Below are 18,383 nucleotides of genomic sequence, written 5' to 3' on the forward strand. Positions count from 1 at the left end.
TACCACCATGGTCTATGATCTCATCAGAGCACAAACACTAATGAAAGTTGACTTAGTCAGTATTTAGGTGAAAGATCTTTGAGGAAACCTCCAAGACTATAGCAGGAAGTGGTGCTGGTGACTTTGTAGGTGGCATTCTTCTTTTACAAGTCACTATTAAATCTATGATCTGTATGATCACAGAGACATTGTTCTGTGGAAAATGCTGATTTACGGACAAGATGCAAAACCAAGATCCTGACTACATGAAATTATTTAAAGATCACATTAGACTTTATGCAAAGTAAACTTACGTGCGAAGTCTGCTTTCCTGGTCAAATTCCCATATCAGCCCTTCACCAGGCTATTTCCTCTTTGCTAGTTCTTGTCCCTTCTTTGTGCAGAGTAAGTACTTAAACCAATATTAGAAATACAATGCCAGGCTCATAGTTTGATCTAAAGCCCACTCAAGTTGTTTTCCACTGGAAGTCTTTCCATAGACTTTAACAAGGTTTAGAGCACAGAGTCCTTAACTTGGAATTTGGTCTAACATAATTTGAGGAGTCAATATTATTGTTCAGCCAATGGTACCTCTGCCTTTCAAACGGTTGGCCTTCAGAAAGAGGTGGTCATAGATAAAACATTGACTTGATTCAGGCCAGGTCTTGACTCTTTCTCTTCCAGCATCTCTGTGCTGTACTGATATTACATTTGCCCCATAAACAATGACACAAACCTTATTTATAACTGGTGGTAAAACTTTATTATTCAAGTTTAGATGCAACAGACATCTTTGCTGCCTGAAGATTGTTTGCATAAGAAATACACCAAGAACATGTTTGTGAGTAGAAATGAACATGCACTATGAAAACCAAACCAAACCAAACCAAAACAAAATGAAACAAAAAACACATCATGTGTTGTAAGGACAAAACAATAAGAGCCAAATCAGCGCTATATGCTTAGAGAGTGTTTGTTTAGCAATATGAAATCATTCCTTTTCTCTGCTGGTGAATTTTGCTGTAAGTTAAATTTACAATGACATTTTGAGATGTTTCCTTTCCCCCATCCTCTTCCTGGACAGGGGCTCAGAGACTACAGTGATGGGGAAACAATATGAAAACTTGAATATTATACAATATGTGGCAGCTGCTGCAATGTCTATTCTAAGCATTTTAGCTTAACTTACCCAATGCATTTATTTCATGGTAAACACAGTTTTTGGGAGGAATTCTATTTTTTTAGCCTCCTAATAAGAGATAAATCATATAACCACTTATATAAGGTATATGGATATTATGTAGCACCTCAGCAACTGTCAATTTTTGAGCGCTTATGAATCTAATCAATATCTACAAGGAGGAGGAAAATCCCATTCTCTGATGGTAACAATCTATACAAATTATTCCACTTGGCCCACTACTCACCTGTACATATTCAGTTATTCCACATAGTCAAATTTCTGCATATGGAAATTATGGGAATGGTGTGACTTCCAATTTTTTATCTATATAGTGAGTAGGTTGACAAGTTCATTGCTGACACCTGCCAAAAGTAACTATCTCTACTGGAACACAGAAAAACATATTCACCTTTTCTGGTTCTATAGAACTAAACTTCTATTCTCTTTGGCTTTTATTCTGACTGGTATTATAAAGAAACATGCTAAGTGAGCCAAGAAAAAAATCAATACAGAAGCAAAAGGAGGAAGCAAAAAACCAGAATGCTATTTTGATGGACATCAGAGACTTGGAGGCAAAACAGGTGCTAGGCCATATCCTCTGGCACCAAATCCAGTTATTACCCAACTAAGTAACATTCTTCCATCAGGAAATTTGTTGGTGAGCTTGTCGCTAACCTTTCTACCCACTTGCAGTTGCCAAATCAGGTCACCCCATTTCATGGCCTTTACATTTTATCATTATATTTTTTTTAGTGCTGCTCTTCTTTATCATTACACATCCAGCTCTTTTTGTCAACTCTTTCATCTCATCCAGGAAGTTTTCATTCATCTCATCTCCATAGATCCTTTCCTAATGGCTAGCACCTCATACTGCACCTTATTTTCAGGCAGAAGAGTGGGCACACCATCTCCAACTTCCCTTAGCAATCTTTCAGTATATTGAGCATGAGGTACTCATGACAATTTAATGGGAGATTTTCACAAGCAAAACAAGGAGTTAGATATCAAATCCCTATTGAAAACCAATTACAGTTAGGTGCCTAAGTACCATGTACTCTTTGGAACATCTCCTTTGTTTTTACTGATCTACTGGGTAGCACTCAAGTGACACCTTGAAATCAGTACAATTTGCAAGGAATACTCTAGCATAGAGTTAGGCTACATAGAGTGTTAATTTGATTAGGTAGAAATATTGAGATTCTTAAATAAAAAGCAATGGTCCTTCTCAGGTATTTTAAAAGCAAACAGGATAAATTTATGCTTTCAAACGGCACTCTATTTTAGGGATCCAACCTATACTAGCTTTTCAGACATGATAAGCACTCCTAATTGATTAAAATGATTGAACGAGTCTTAACTTTACATGTCGCAGGAATGAGCACAACTGACACTTTTGAAAATGTAGAACTTGATGTTTCAGAGTTGTAAACTGATGTGTATTAAAATGCATTATGCATAGTAATTAACATCAAATGCTATCACACTTCAATCTGTGAGCTGTTACGGAAGATATTTTTTTGATTTCAATCCTTTCATATCTCTTTTTATGAACTGGCTAGAACCAAGTCTCAGAAGTGGAAGTTTCAGAACATCTCAATATGTCATGGCAAGAGCAACAGGTACATTTTACAAATTTCCTTTGTACACTATAGTACAACATTAACATTCAGAACTCTATCCTGCTCTTTACACTTACAAGCTTGTATCTCTCCTTATTTCCAGACTTTGATATGTATATTTTCCCCTACCAACCTCTGCTTTTAGTTCAGCAAGTGGTGTAATGAAATAAAGGTTTGTGCACAAGTCCTTATGACAAACATGTACATTAGGGAATATTTTGCCAGGAAGATGCAGCTTTCGTCAGTAGAGAAGCCACAGGAATTGCTAAGACATAAGTATCCCAACACAGTAACTGTGATGATTAGCTTGAGGCAGCCTCTTCTGAAGCCAGCAGTTGCTGCTAGTAAAGTCTAACGAATTTTGAGGAATATGATTAGGACACACACCGGACCCTGACATACAAGAAGAGGACAAGCTATCTCAGTTCCCTCAGAACAAAAAACAAAAGAATGGAGCTATTGTTGGGGAACAATAATAAACACAACCAGTCACTTTCTGGCACTGGTATCAAGCAGGAGATTCATCTAGAAACAGAGGAGGAGGAATGTGACCCAATATCCTTTGCCAACCTGGAACTTTATGAAGGGTTATACATCTCAACTGTGAATGGGCTGAATGGGATTTTCCATACACTGGTCACCAGTGACCATGCCTGTTGTGAAAGAAACTAGGTGGAAGCAGGAAGGAATGTTAGCCTGATGCTAAAACAATAGCCGGTTTGTGCCTAACAAATCAGAGAGGTTGTTCAATAACATCTCATCTGTGGGAAAATGTAACACTTAAAATACTGCCAAGGTCAGTGAGACCTTTGGTGATCAGCTGTGTAAGTGCTTCTCATGCATGATGACATTTCTTTTTGCAGTCTGCTTTAATTTAGGCACATTTTTTCAAGAGACTATCAAAGTGCTATATGTTTAGGCCTGTTCCTCCCTGGTTTAAACTTCTGTCAAATGCTTTCAGACATTTCCCATCACCCTCGCCCGCCCCTCTTTCATTTTCCAGCTTCCTAGTTCTACCTGGTTAAGTGTCTCATAAGTGCACCAATTTCTAGAGGGGGAGAATGGTCAGTTTTGTGTAAGTTAAATGCAAGGACCCTTTTTTATAGGATGCTTTAACTTCAATTACATGACAATTTGAGATAGGTGGCATATAAATGAGATCAGAATAGGACCCTTTATATATAATCTTAAGTGAAGGACTTAGTCCCGAGATACTTTCTTATAGAACATTTTTAAAAATAAAATGCACAAATGGAGAAATAGAAGACAACATAATATCAGAATGATATTTTAAACTTCATTCGCTGCAACATTCATGAACCAGTTGACCTAAACCTGCCATCCGACCTCAAGGAACTAAGACCCTGCACTGCGAAAGAAACAAACCCAAACAAAACAAAAAAGCAACTGCGTAATATTGTAAAAATGGAGTGCAATGCTACTACAGAATGCAATAAAAACATCAATGCTGCATAGTCCAACAGCACTTATCAAAATAATTTCTGAAATGTTTCTTCTGAAACACAGACAAAGCAATAAAAAGAGGATATATGTTTATCATTTTAAGCATAACAATGTGAGTTAAGAGCTTAAGAATACAAAAGTACTTGGAATGAATAGTGCTACCCTTTTTTTCCTAAGTAGGCATAAAAAATATTTTCATTTCCTTCTTGTTTTTCCATACCATTAATATCAACAAATTTCAGTCATTTCATGTTATCGTTTACAACTTTAATGCACACACACAAAAAAAGAGATACCTACTGCAATAGAAATAGTTGCTTCATTACCTTGTTTGCTACATTTGCAAATGTAAACAGCGAGGCAGAGTCAGAACTGACTCTAATGCATGATGGAATATCTTTGTTGCATACGTACACTGTAGAAAATAATTATTCAATATGTCAGGCACCATTATTTGAAATGTAATACATTAATATTTACTAGAAAAATAAGATTTTTTCTATTTGTTCTCCCAACTTCTTTAATGAAATAAGTTAATCTGACAGTGCATCCAGTAGCTTGTAATATCTTCTACATCCCCACGGCAAAATAATAAACTACTGGTTGGGACACTATTATGAAAATGATTAAAGTCACTTCTTGTACACCCTCATAGCAAGCATGGAGGCTTGTCTAACAGCACCTTTAACCAATTATTTAATATTTAGTTATTTAGCCCTATTTCCCTGAGCAGTTATGCTGAGGAGCTTTCCCTTCATGGATAGTTTTTACAAAGCTTTAAGTATTAAAAGGTATTATGAAGACATTTAATGCTACTTAGCGAAAGCTGGTATAAGTCTATTGAAGGGATTGACTGGTATGTATAACAACATTACATTTGTGGAGAAGTAACCCTAAACTCCAAAGTTTAGAAAGAAGAGTTAATCAGAAAAAAATGAAATACAGCAGGTTACCTTGTTCTATGCAAATTAAGCCCAGTGTGGCTCTTGTATTAGAGATAATTCATTTGAACATTATCTTTTCTTAGATAACAATGTGCCAGAAAAAGTGTAGTGTTAAAATGGTAGCTAAAAAATTGGTTGAGTCTTAAATCTGGATGAAATCACTGCCAAATCATTGAGGACAAAGTGACTAAGGCATGTTTTAAGGCAGAAATTAGTCCAAATTAAAAATATTTAAATGATTTCTGAACACTTGTATATTTAATAAATCTATTTCCTATATACAGTGTGCATATGTTCACTATACTCCTGCAGCAGTATATATATACACACATCTTTGCATTCTAGCTAGTTATGTCTCTTACACAAAGGTATTAGTTGTCTGGAAATACAAGATTCCCAGTGATTGATATTTGTCCTGATTCACTGCATTCTGGATAGTTTGGTGGGCCATGTCCCAAATGATTATCCCTTTCCCCATCCAGCCACCATCCAATTCATTGTTTCCTTCTTGGCAACCCACAAAGGAAGGAAGGAAGGAAGGAAAGAAGGAAGGGTTTTTATATTGGATAAGGCATGCTCTCTATATGAAGTGCTTTATAGATCTTCACAAGACATTACAAGCTATTGAATTCCCATCAAGGAAACCTATTTCTGTTTAATTGTGCTAAGTGCTAAGGTTTTACTCTTTAGGTTTTCCATTCTTTTCAGCTTGTGCATTGTTCCTATGTAGGCCCCTCTGGATGTGAGTTGTGAAGTCATACTTGTCCGTGCAAAGATACTGGCATATGCTGCACTGGAAAGGTCCACTGTCACCATGGCAACTCATATGCAAAGCATACATCACTTCATCCAGAAAGACAATGCCACAGTGCACACACTTGGTTGAAAGTTCATCTTGAGTACTTCTATCGACTTTCTCTATTTTTACTACATTCAAGGGACCTTCATTTTTTACATTTGGTGGTGCCTTACTTTTCTCCTTGGAGGCACCATTTGCAGTTGGCCCAGGTCTGGAATGCTTTATCGCCAAATCAAGAGGAATGTCATTGTCTGATCCGACAGCTGAAAAATGAGGAGGCAGATTAAAGGTGGGATAAGGCACATAGTTTTGGCAAGGATTTGGTAGGCCAGGCACATGACTCAAGTAGTGTGGATTCCCAGGAACGGACAGCTTATATTTACTCCAGAATCTCAGCCAATCAGCTTCACTCTGAAAGTCATTGTGTACAAATGGAAGTCCAAAAAGTGGGTACTGGTATTTTTCAATAGGGCTTCCTGGTGGCGAGTAATTTGGGTGCTTTGCAGGTCTCATGTATTTTTCTATTGGGCTGCCCCTCTCTGAGCTTGCTTTCCCTTCTGATATTGATGAACTGTTTCCTGGGTCTCCAGTACTTTCCTGAGGACTTTTTATGTGAATGTGCAAAGGTTGCATCCTTTTGTGAATATCCAGAGTTTGGCTGACCAACATTGGCTGATGAGCAGAATGGCTTTTAGTCAATGAACCCTGGGCCTCATATTTACTCAGGCTGGGAAGCTGAATTTCTCTCTGGTGACCTTCGCTTACATGATCCTCTGACCTCCTTTCTAATGGGCTTCCATTGACTTGTTCTTCACCGCTACCCCTCTGCTGTTTGTTTAGCTGGTCAGCCTGAAGTGCCTCTGGGTTAAGGCGCTTTCTCGTCCGTCTCCTAATGATCTGTTCACCATTGTTCTGCTTAATGATGTTTAAAGGCCTGGGAGTCTGCATGGAACATACATAATAAATAAAAGAAAAACATTAGGCAAGTCTCAGTGACAGTATTCATGCAAATTTAAATTGTGCTCCAGTTAAGAGATGCTTTAAGGGAGAGTCATAGGAAATCTTATTTATCCCATACAAAGGGTCAACTAACATCAGACTCCTGCTTTTAAAAGTAAAACCATCAACTCATACTCAATTTTCACATGTTAAATTAAAATCCACCATCTCATATGAGTTAACACATTATAGCTAATCACTTAAAAAGTCATGAAGTATCAAACCCTGTAAAAAGTTGACTCTTCTGAACTTTCGTTGATGAAAAGAACATGAAAATCTTTTTATTATTATGGTTGTTGTTGTTGTATAAGACCTAGTTTGGATAGAAAAAGATGAAAGAACCTGAGGAAGGGGGGAACCATGAGGCCATGAAGAAGATGACAGTGAGGGGAGGCACGAAGCTCAAAAGGAGAATATTAGTAATCTGTTTGTCATCTCCCCCAAAGATATGGGGCAAATGAAGATGAAGAAGGCCTATGAGATGAGCCCTGAAACTACTTCTGTGTGGAGACGAGAAGGAGAGTGGAAGGGATAGCAGCCAGGTCTCTCTGTCAGCTCTCCCCACAGGAAAGCTACAACATATGAATGAAATACAGTGCTGTAATGCTGGTATGTGTTGCTCTCTTGGGCAGACATTAAAGGAGAGAAAAAAATGCCTAAAAGTAATTTCAGTTGGGAGTGTTGGCAGTTAAGGTTCATCTTGTCCAAATGTACACATTATGCTATGGTGGATGGAGGCCAAAGGAGTGCCCCATGCTCTGTCCTACTTATAAGTTTCTTTGGAAATGTTCTCTTTAACACTGTGTTAAACTGTTGATTAAATTCTGGACTCGATATTCTCAACCGTTTGTGCCACACGTGAGACATTATAATTTATTTATATTCATAACTTTGAATTAACATAAAAATGTCTGGTATTGAAAGAGAATTCATTTTAGTATTTTTACAGTGTTATTTTCTATCTTAACTTGCCATCTTATTCTCCTCTTTCACCCCATTCTTTCCCTAAGGTCAGCTTATTCTCATGGTTAATTGCATCTTAGCTGTAGCTACTACTTGTCAAGCTTTTACTTTCTATTAAAAATCTAAATCAGAAGAACTATAAACTTTGATTTAGATTTTTTAATAAGTAAAACTTGAACTTGTTGGAACTGCAGCAAATTAAACAGTTACCTCAGTGGGACAGCATAAGTCTGTACTGGGGCAAAAATTCATTCAGGAGAAAATTAGAGTATTAGGTCAAAAAATGCAAATGAACCACCTGATTTGTATTATGAATAAATTAATATGCATACATACTTTCTAGAAGACTCTTTAGGGTATTTTCTCATCATAAGACAATCATAAGGATGTGTCATACCAATATATTCAATGCTGTTGATTTTGTTATATATAACACAGATATTTTCCTAGCTTTATAGATTTTTTACCTTGTTTGGGGGAATACCCCAAAGTCAATTTTAATCCCTTGTATTACTGGTATAGGGCCTGATCCTGTCTGTACTTAACACACAAGACTCTATTTATGTGAATAAACTAGTTGGCAGATTCTGGCCTTTAAAGTTATGCATTAAGTAGAGTTTAAATATATGGGTCTGAGACTCTAAATAATTGAGCATGAATGATTCAACTCATCTGCTTAGTTTCCAACCGAGACTCAGTTGTTATAGAAATGCATCACATCGATGCTTACTGGAAAATGGCAAATACTTTATTTTAAAAATGTATTAAATTGTCAGATACATTATTACAGCTCACATGTTATATAAATTAATATTAGTATATGGATATGGGAATTATTAGACCAGCTTACTAAATGTGGGCAAATAGCCCCAAATATGTGAGTAATTATTTTTAAAATGTTTCAGAAAATTCACTGAAAAAAAGATCAAGTCAAGTTATATAACCCTTTAGCTATGATGTGAAGTCACTGTGATCTGCCCAAGGCCAAAAAAGCAGCCGGATACCAGAATGCATATTCTGGAGCATCTTCTGTATGCAATTAGAACCAAGGTGGGGAAAAGGAGACAGAAATATAGCACAATTCAGGCTAGAAGCCAAAGGTACTCATATTTCAAGCTGTGACTATTCAGCCACCAGAGGGAGCCCACAGGAACCACTGAGAGATAAGCCATGTATATTCTTGACTGCTCCAGATATTCTTTATGCCACAAATCAGGCCGCTCCAGCAGGACTGGCCAACCTGCAGAGTGGCATGGGCAGCCTCTCTATGGCATACAGGAGACCAGGGACACAACAGGCAACACACTGTCAGGTGGGGCAGGAAACAGAAAGCAGAGCAACGGATCAGGTAGTGGCACTTGGAGAAGGCATGGCGCTAATTTGTGGCCTGCCAAAAAGGCTGGCCCCCACTGAGCTAAAGTATGCACCCAGATGGCCCTGAGCCAACTCTGCCTGAATCTATTCTGGGAGGTTTCCAGAACGCCAACATTCCCTCAACACACAAGGTGAACGTGCCTGTGCTTATCAGTTATGGATTATGGTGCAAAGACTTTACATCATGAAAGCAAATGCACATTACTATTACATTTTAAAAACCCACTGGACTACTGTATAAATTGGATTCAACATTTAATATTTATTTTAATGAATGATCTATCATTCATCTCCCAGATCACTCTCACTGGTCTTCTAGAGATTTGTATCTAATTCTTGGAGACTCCAGGGCAATCCTTGTGGGTCGGTAACCCTACCCTGAACATGTATTCCAATCTCATGGTTATGCCTTCCAGACAGAGAGCTATGGGGCATGGACCCAGACCCACTTCTGATTTGTGTCTGAGCTAGTCTTGTTGCCTAATTCATTGGCTAAGGAGTGTACAGAAGGTAAGTTGATACAGCTTCTCTCTCAGGGGTTCCCATAGGTTTGCTCCAGAGGCCATATTGACATCACTTTAGAACAGAAACATTATAAAATAGACACAAACTTTTCTACATTTGCAAATTTATATAGCTTATGTATACATTCTGCTGTCTGCAGTGTTTATGAAGAGCTAGATACAGTTTTCTTACATTTGAAAATTAATTATATAAAATTGTAAACTGATTGTATATATTTGTAGACTGGGGAGAATTGGGGAGACTGTAGATTTTCAGTTTGGGGAGAATGTATAATGTTTTCATTTGAGTGTAACCAAGGGTATCATAGTTGCCAGTGTGAATCAGAGTGGGAGCCACTACAAAATAAACATTCACCCTTCATTCATATCTGAGAGATCATATCTGTTTCTTATAGCTTAGCGAGAGCTATTCAAAACCCACTGACTTTTTAATAACCACTGGAGATTTAAAGAGCAAGCATCAAATAAAAAGCTTAGTCATAGAGTGCCCAATCTTACCCCAGTAATTTTACTCAGATATGTACTGTCATTTCATTTAACAGGATTACTTACATATATGATAAAATTAATTCTCATGAATAAATATTTATATTATTTAACAATCCAAATGATGTTGTAACAATTACAAAACCAGTAACAATTACAAAAGTAATTTACAACTTCTATTCTGTATGAACACATTGATAATGAAATTTACGTTTCACTTATCAAATACAGGTCAGGTGATACTGAATTTTACTTCTAATGTTTTAAAAAGTGTCTCAAAAGAGTTATTTCTTCATTACTTATTTTTCTTAAAACACTTGAGTTTACATTGAATTTACTAGCTATAAGATCATGTCAGAGTGGAAGTTTAATTAAATTCTTGGCCTTTGATTGGCAAAAGTTCTAGTAACATCTTTAATGTCAGTGTCCACTGAACACAAGCTTATTGCTATACTTGAACAGTGGAGATAAAATTATTTCCATTGAGTACATAGTAATAAAATAAATGTTTTATAACATACTAGCAATTAGCACTGTTGGCAATATACATTTTTATAAGGATTGTTCCAATGTTCTGTGAGGGCTTTATGAGGGGATTTTTTTTTAAATTTAAAAACTGATTATTTTAGGTGGGATCTATTCACTACATTGAATTTATAGCCGTGACAGAATGCCAAAGGGTACATTAAAAAAAAAAAAAGGAATTGAAACATATTTCCAAAAGTGGGATATTCTTAAAGAAGACATTAAAATAATCAGATCAGTTTCCTCCTTAAAATATATTAAACATATTGACAAGGAATGAATTAAAAGAAAAAGTCTGCCAAAGAGAACGTTGCTTTCATCAAGTTCCAAACAAGATGCTAGTGACAGCTTACGAATTGCATAATGTCAGCCTGATATTATTTGTTTGGGTTATTCTGGAGTTAAAAATTATTTACTTAACCCCAAATGAGAGCACTTAGCAGTTACATTTGGCATTTTTGACTGATGTCAGTCAACCTGCCATTAGAATGTTGGAGTATTTTTCTTTTTTATGAAAAGAGATGTAATAGGATTTGATTAAACATAACTGTTGATTAAACACAACTGATACCCCAAGCATGGGCTTGAGGGTAAAAATAAAGAAATACTTAAGTGACTTAGAAGACTTAGTCTCTTTTTCATAAATGGCTTATAACCAGATCCAATTTGGTTTTGGATCCAGTTAGATATCCCTGAAATCTAACTTGCTTAGGATATTACCCATGATATTACCGAGGAAAGAGGATATTACTCAGGACAACGATCCGATTTGACTGGGTTGAGGTATACAGTAGACAAAGGCAGAAACAACAGGCTCTGAAAGCTTAGTGGCAGTTCAAGACAACCAAAGGAAACACTCTTTCCCACTTTCTGTGCGAGTGTTCTTTATCATCAGGATATTGGGCAAAAGATGGGGAGTGCTGCTGCAATTTTTTTTTAATTAAATATTGTCAAGCAAACTGGAGTGCTCCGTGGTCATCTATTAAGATCAGATACTTCCAGACACAAATAGGTGTCTCCCCAAACCAAACTTGATCTCAATGGCACTCTGGTAGGAATCAGACCCAGTTTCTGAGCATGTTCAAGTATAAGCAACTATGGCACTCTGCAGTTCAAAATGGAGGCAGCACCTCAACTTGGGTGTTTACTAAGTTTTGTGGCTTGTGGAATAGGACCAAATAGAATCACTCTTAACCTAAATTCTCCCCAAATCTTGTTTGGACACTGCTGATACCTTACTGGATCTGGCCTGAAGCTTAAGTTTCATTTGGTACATTTAGATTCCTAAGTATCCAGAGAGGCACCTTTATACACCTATAATTTGGTGTTACAAGGTCTGAAAATCAAATGTCTGACCCCAGCAAGGTAATTCAGGGTAAAAGAGTTAACAAAACTAATCCTAAAACCAGATCTCCTCAGTCCACTGGTTTAAAATTAGCCTGTCATTTGCTCTCTCCTAGCCCCATGCTTCTTGAATTCTTGGCTACACAGTAACTTAGCTCCAACAGAGGAAGTAGAGAGTCACAGCTTTTATCAGTTTCTACTCAAACTGTTTTATCCTGAGGAGTAAAAGAATTGGGATTAAATCCCCAGAGACCAAGGTGAGAATTGAGTCAGGTCTTGCAGTTTCTAGGCAAGTGTTCAATCACTTAATTATTACATGATGGGCAGGCAGAAGCTACCATTATCATGATCTTTACTCCATATGTATAAATGAAAGAGATTATGATTGCTAGGATTTGTGATAGATTCAATGCTATGAGCAAACCTTCTGGATTGTAATCCTCTGGGGATACAGGTATCTATAGGCACCGTTCCACATTGCGTGTGGATAATGACAGAGCTTAGGCCTAGCTTCTCAGACTGGGCTGCTGTTTTTGCATGCACAGAACACAAAGGTTAGGTTTTTAGGGATGCATCTACATGTGCACTTTACTGAATAGTGGACTAATTTACTGTGCAGTAAAGTATCACCATCTACATGTGTGCAACAACTGGGCTGCTGTAGACTAATTTACAGCACTGTCAGATAGTCCTGTCGGATGCAGGTAATATCTGACAGTGGAGTAAATGACTGTGCTTAAACGCACATGCAGACAGTAACGTTAGGATTAGTTTACTCCGGCTGAAATTGACCCAGAGTTTATTCAGCAGCATTAATTGCACATGTAGACACCCTAGGTCTCCCAGACAATTATCTAATAGGTTTTGTAGGAGATATGTTCTGGATCACTTCTTTGGACTTTGTCACCTCAGTTCTCAGATTCTCAGAGAGTGGATCTATATATGCTATTAGCATAGAGCAATAAACTCCAGTGCAGACCGTATCTGAGTGTATTGCTCCTGGGTGTCACGTTTGAACATGTGCCTGGGACCGCAGCAGATTGAGCCAGGTCAGAGCAGCCCCAGGCAGTAGGGAGCCCAGGGGCTCAGCCTGCCAGCCCAGCACTGATTCAACCCGGCTTAACATGTTGCAGAGGGGCTGGCTGGGGCCCATGTACTGGAGCACCCTCATGCCCCAGCCAGCCCTGCCAGCATCTACACGTGTATTTCTGTGCACTAAAGAACTCTGCCATAGGATAATACTTGTAGTTATGAATACTAACCCATGGCAGAGTTAATTAGGTTTTGTGGCCTAATAGGGATCCACGTGTAGATGTTGAGACTTTACTGTGGAAATAATTAGTCAGCCCCGCAGCAGACATCTCATTCAGATGCACCCAGTAAGTACCATTTTAGTCACAAAAAGAGCATCTCTGTATCTTACAAAGGGGCCTATGTCACATTCAAAAATGGGATGTAGGTTCCAAAATCACTTTTTGACACTTATGCATAGCTTGGGATTCCTTTCCTTCTGCAGTGGAATAATAACACAAAAAAGCAGAAGGATAAGTAATCTTCAGCTCTGCCTTTGAAGCTGGCCCACTGCATGTTAAGCATGCTCAGTAAGCTAGTGTGGGTTGTGCCGAATTCAAACCATGCATATGTGCCAAAAACTGCAATTATGTGGCTACATACTCGGCACTTCAGCATGCAAACAGGAAGTAGGATTTGGTCCTTAGTCCCATTTGAAATTGTTGCTCTCAGAGCAATAAAGTTACATTTTGCTGAGCTTTGTATAGTGCCTTAGCGCAACTCCAAACTGTACCATGTTTTCACTGTAAAACAAGAATCCTTACTTACCTCGCAGGGATGTTGTAAAGATTAATTGCCATAGTTAATGGATCAAATCCTGACTACCTGACTCTCTCAAGAGTTTCTATTACAAGTTAGTGGGTATAAAATCTGACCCTTGGGATCCATCGTATAAAATTGGGAGCACTTTGGCCCCAAACCAGAAAGCCACTCAAGCAAGCATGGCTGGATCAGGGCCAAAGTGTTGATCACCTTTCAGGATTGAGCCCAGTGCTGGTAAGAGGAAGTGCAGCCCACTGTTGGTAATACTGTTATTACTTACATCAGTGAGACACTGAAACTTGAAAAATCTTGAAAAGTACAAAGTGCCTTCAATTGACCGGCTTAATTGAAAGTCAAAAGCTCTTGGTACTTTGCAGTAATAAATAAATGCTAAACAGAACTCGCTTTTCCGTGTCAAAAAAAAAAATTAAAAATACACCTTCAGAAATTCATTATAACTATGAAAGGTTCGTGGGGAGAAAGAAGAAAAATATACTTGTATGGGAAAAGGACATTTTTTATACAGAATCTCTAATTTTATGAACTTTTGTTACTGATTCCTACCAAAATGAGAATATTTACATTTGGGGAATGTCATTACAACATACTGTATTCCTTTAAATGAAATTCCCAGAAAATAAACCAGTTTCCCTCGTTGTGTATCAAAATAATTAAATACATCACTGGTGATCTCAAACATGTCTCCCCACAGCATCCCAGCTTGTTTCATAATGAATCACATCTGATCCCAAAGTGACCATACTAAAAAACCCAGTTAGGAAATTAACTGCAGGCCAGGGAGTGGTGCTAATCACACAACCAGACAGGACTACGGCTGCCCAGCTTCAGCTTAGCTGTATAACCCTTTTTCCCTGAACAAACTAGTAAGTTCTTCCTACCGAGTGAAGCTTCTGGTAGAGGCCACACGCATTGCATACATATCCACCATTTGCATTCTTTCGCCAGAGAGAGGTCTTTGTGGTCAGGCAATTGGCACAAAAAACACCCGAGCCTCTACGTCTCTGAAACAGGGAGGGAAAAAAAAAAAACAGGTCAGAGGTGAGTCACATGATCTGTGGAGTTAGGACAAATCAACACAGGAGTTTTGTCTGTAGACTGGCAACAATGACAGTATAAAACCACACTGCCCATAATGAGGTCAGGTTCAATTGTGCTTAATAGGCACCACTGATTTTCATTATAATTAACCCTAGAGTGATGGATGAGGTGTGCGAAACACCAAAGCCTTTTCAGAATAACAGCTTTAACTTTTTGAACTTTAGGTTTTGTGCCTTTAATGACGGTTTCTAAACAGTGAATTCTGAAACACGCTCTTTAGAAACTGACAGAGAGACTCGGCAAAGTTTTCCTGTTTTGTTCACCGTACTGCTACAGCAAATTATTTCTTTTTGGTTTGCTCTATTTTAAAACATGATCAGTTAAAACAAGGCTAAAGGCACCGTTTCTAATTAATTCCAGTTTCTATCTACCTCATACTAATTCCTGTAACAGAGCTTATACTTCATTAACAGAATGCACAACTTTCAATTCCAGTCTTTTCCACTTAACTCTACGATCTGCATAAACTGCTATGCATTTCCCACAGACCACTGAGCAGCAGGAGTAACCTCTGCCAAGCAAATAAAAGTACAGTATTCCTAATGAGACCTCTTTTGAACTTCATCCGAAACCCAGACAACATGGTCTCATCAATGGATTGATTTATTTATTTTATTTTTGTCAAGGAAAGAAAGGCACAGCACAGCTCTCCCAAATACAAATTGATTTTTAACCAGACTGAGCTGTGCATTCATCAGCTTTAATAATGATCCAAGAATATTAGAAGTAGACACGTTTATGAGTATTGCTCGTTAAATTCTTTCTATGCAGTAATGATTTCATTAAACTTCTCATTTAAACAAAAGTCAGGCTGTGTCTGTGGGCACAAATAATAATAAGCAGGAAATGGAATTCTTTTATTGAAAAAACTATGAATTTCAACTCTGCTTTCTTTGTGTAAAGGAAAGTATTCCAGAACAAATCTTCTTCAACTCAGATAAGAATAAGCTAGTATAGTAGGAGAACAGTCTGGGTGAAAACTAATTTCATTATAGATTAAAAATTACTAACACTATAAGTCAAAATTTCAAGGTTTCATAAAATTTAAGTAATGTATTTAACTTTAGTCTGTACTGTAGGAGAGTAGTATTCATGCCAAAAAAATACAATGGTTATAATTGTACTCTGATACATTTCAAATGGAAAGCTTTCTGCAGACATAATTTTGGCTTCAAGACTGGAACACTTTCTTGGCATTGAAAGGGCATTTGATTCATCGGGTGTTTCACAATGTATCACTAAAAAGACCTGGTGAGCAGCCAGTTCCCTATAGGGTAATTTTTCCATCCAGATGCAAGTGCTATCAGAGGCCCTCGTCAGCTAAACTAATTATGATCTTGCATTTGCTGATGCCTGCTCACTCTAACGTTCGACATCCTCCATTAATCATCAATACAAGGAAAATGAATGAAACGTAAAGAAACGAGGCCTGGTAAGATGCACAGCCATAAAAATCTCAAATGAGTGCAATAATTTAACAAGATTGGGGAAATGTTTTTAGTGAGCACAAAGTCAGGCTAACAATTGCTCTTTTAAAAAAGAACACGATTTCATTAGTATAGCAGGTTGCATTGCTTTGAAGTGATATAATAAAATCTAGATTGTCATCAAGATAATCTCTCTCTCATCTTCTTACACCAACCCCCAAAATCATAATTAGGAATATAGTACATTTTTTCTCTATCTAGATGAAAGCGGCACCTAACAGTGAACAACGGCCTTCAGCAAATGCCTAACTTGTGTAAATGCATTTATTAAATGAAATTCAAGTTGGAATGAATATTCAGCTAATAAATAACCAAAATTTCTCATGCTTTTTGTTGCTACCCAGCCAAGTCATCCTTGCAAAACGTCACCTGGCTGCTGAAATATTTTCCTCAGAGCTTAATAAAAGCTTCACTAAACTAAACCCAATTTCGTCCCTGTGAAGGGTTAGGTATTTCCAAATGGAAATGACTTTATATGGCCAAGATTCAGACTCAATTGCAGAACTACTCCCTTCCATTTCTATTTTTTGTTTTTCAACCGAAGAGTTTCTGGTGTGGTACGTTTAAGAGGGTGGAGTCTTCTCTGAGTAAGTCTTTCCACTCTTTTATGGCTGTGCGCTTAATGCTTGTATGCAGAAAAATGTTCTTTACTAAAATCATGCAGGACTTTAAATAATATATATTATTAGAACAGAGGATAAACTAGATCCGTGCCATCTTTTCGCATGTATGACACCGTGTGTCAATCACACTTCAATTTTTTGTTCAGATTGATGATTTAACTATAGCAGAGCATTACTGAAAAGAGTAATAGTTCATTTGAATAAAGAAGGAAGGTCCTACTGAGACATGAATTACAACTCAATGAATTGCGACATACTGGTTCATTTAAAATAAGTCACAAAAACTAAATAAAGTAGAATCACATCAACTATGTTAGTGCTTACTTTGTATATCTATAATTTTACAATCTATACACACACAAACACACACACATAGCTGATGTGATTCTGCTTTATTTAGTTTTTATGACTTATTCTCTTCCTCTCTCTATATATATGCATGTATGTATGTATGCATGTTGAGATATCCAGAATAATGCAAGAGATTCATCTGCATGCCTTGTATGAAAATTAATACAACATGTGAATGTACACATCATATACTGCTCTGCAAACCCAACTACTGCCATCATTTCACTTAAGTTCTTGATATGTTACCATTATATCACATGAGGTCATTGATAGATAATGGTGAAGTATCAGAGGTGATACTTTTTCCACCTGAGGATCCCTGTGTGTTATAGAAACATTGATCAATTTAACCTCACAATAACCCTGTAAAGCAAGTCAGTACTATTATTCCATTTTAAAAAATATATTGTGTAAATTAAGGCACAAAGACTTTTAAATGGATTTGAGGTCACACAGAAAGACTGTGGCAGACTCAGTCTCAAAATGTCTGATTCCCAGTTCTCTGTATAACCACAGTGCAGACGTTCATCTCAAAATATAACCAAGGTACCATGTTTATGAGTGTAAGAAATCAAGGTGACTATTTTTATAGGCCTGAGTTTGCTTACCTAGAAGCAACATTGCTATGTTGCTTTTCTTCTCCCCCCCAAAATAGTCTTTTAATAAAATACTAAATCTATACTCTTATTTTTTCCTATAAATTTTGTTGAATTTATAAGTTTTCTTAAAGCTAACATCCAGACAATATTATCAACATTTTTAATTTG

General features: G+C 37.3%; 1 protein-coding gene across 5 annotated transcripts in view; it reads right to left on the reverse strand.

The window, feature by feature from the left end:
* Positions 1-982: 982 nt before the first annotated feature.
* TRPS1 (transcriptional repressor GATA binding 1) overlaps positions 983-18,383 on the reverse strand; it is a 274,945-nt gene continuing 257,544 nt past the window's right edge. For 4 of the 5 annotated variants that reach the window (XM_019552096.1, XM_019552079.1, XM_019552071.1 and 1 more), the window contains 2 exons: positions 14,936-15,058; positions 983-6,930 (listed from right to left, as the gene is read on the reverse strand). In XM_019552096.1, the coding sequence (XP_019407641.1) occupies positions 5,869-6,930; positions 14,936-15,058 (1,185 nt within the window). In that variant the 3' untranslated portion in view covers positions 983-5,868. The remainder of the gene's footprint in view (positions 6,931-14,935; positions 15,059-18,383) is intronic. The other variant, XM_019552106.1, reaches the window with a different exon arrangement.

This window comes from Crocodylus porosus, unplaced genomic scaffold, assembly GCF_001723895.1.
Source record: "Crocodylus porosus isolate Cpor-Errol unplaced genomic scaffold, CroPor_comp1, whole genome shotgun sequence".
NCBI classification, from domain to species: Eukaryota; Metazoa; Chordata; order Crocodylia; family Crocodylidae; genus Crocodylus; species Crocodylus porosus.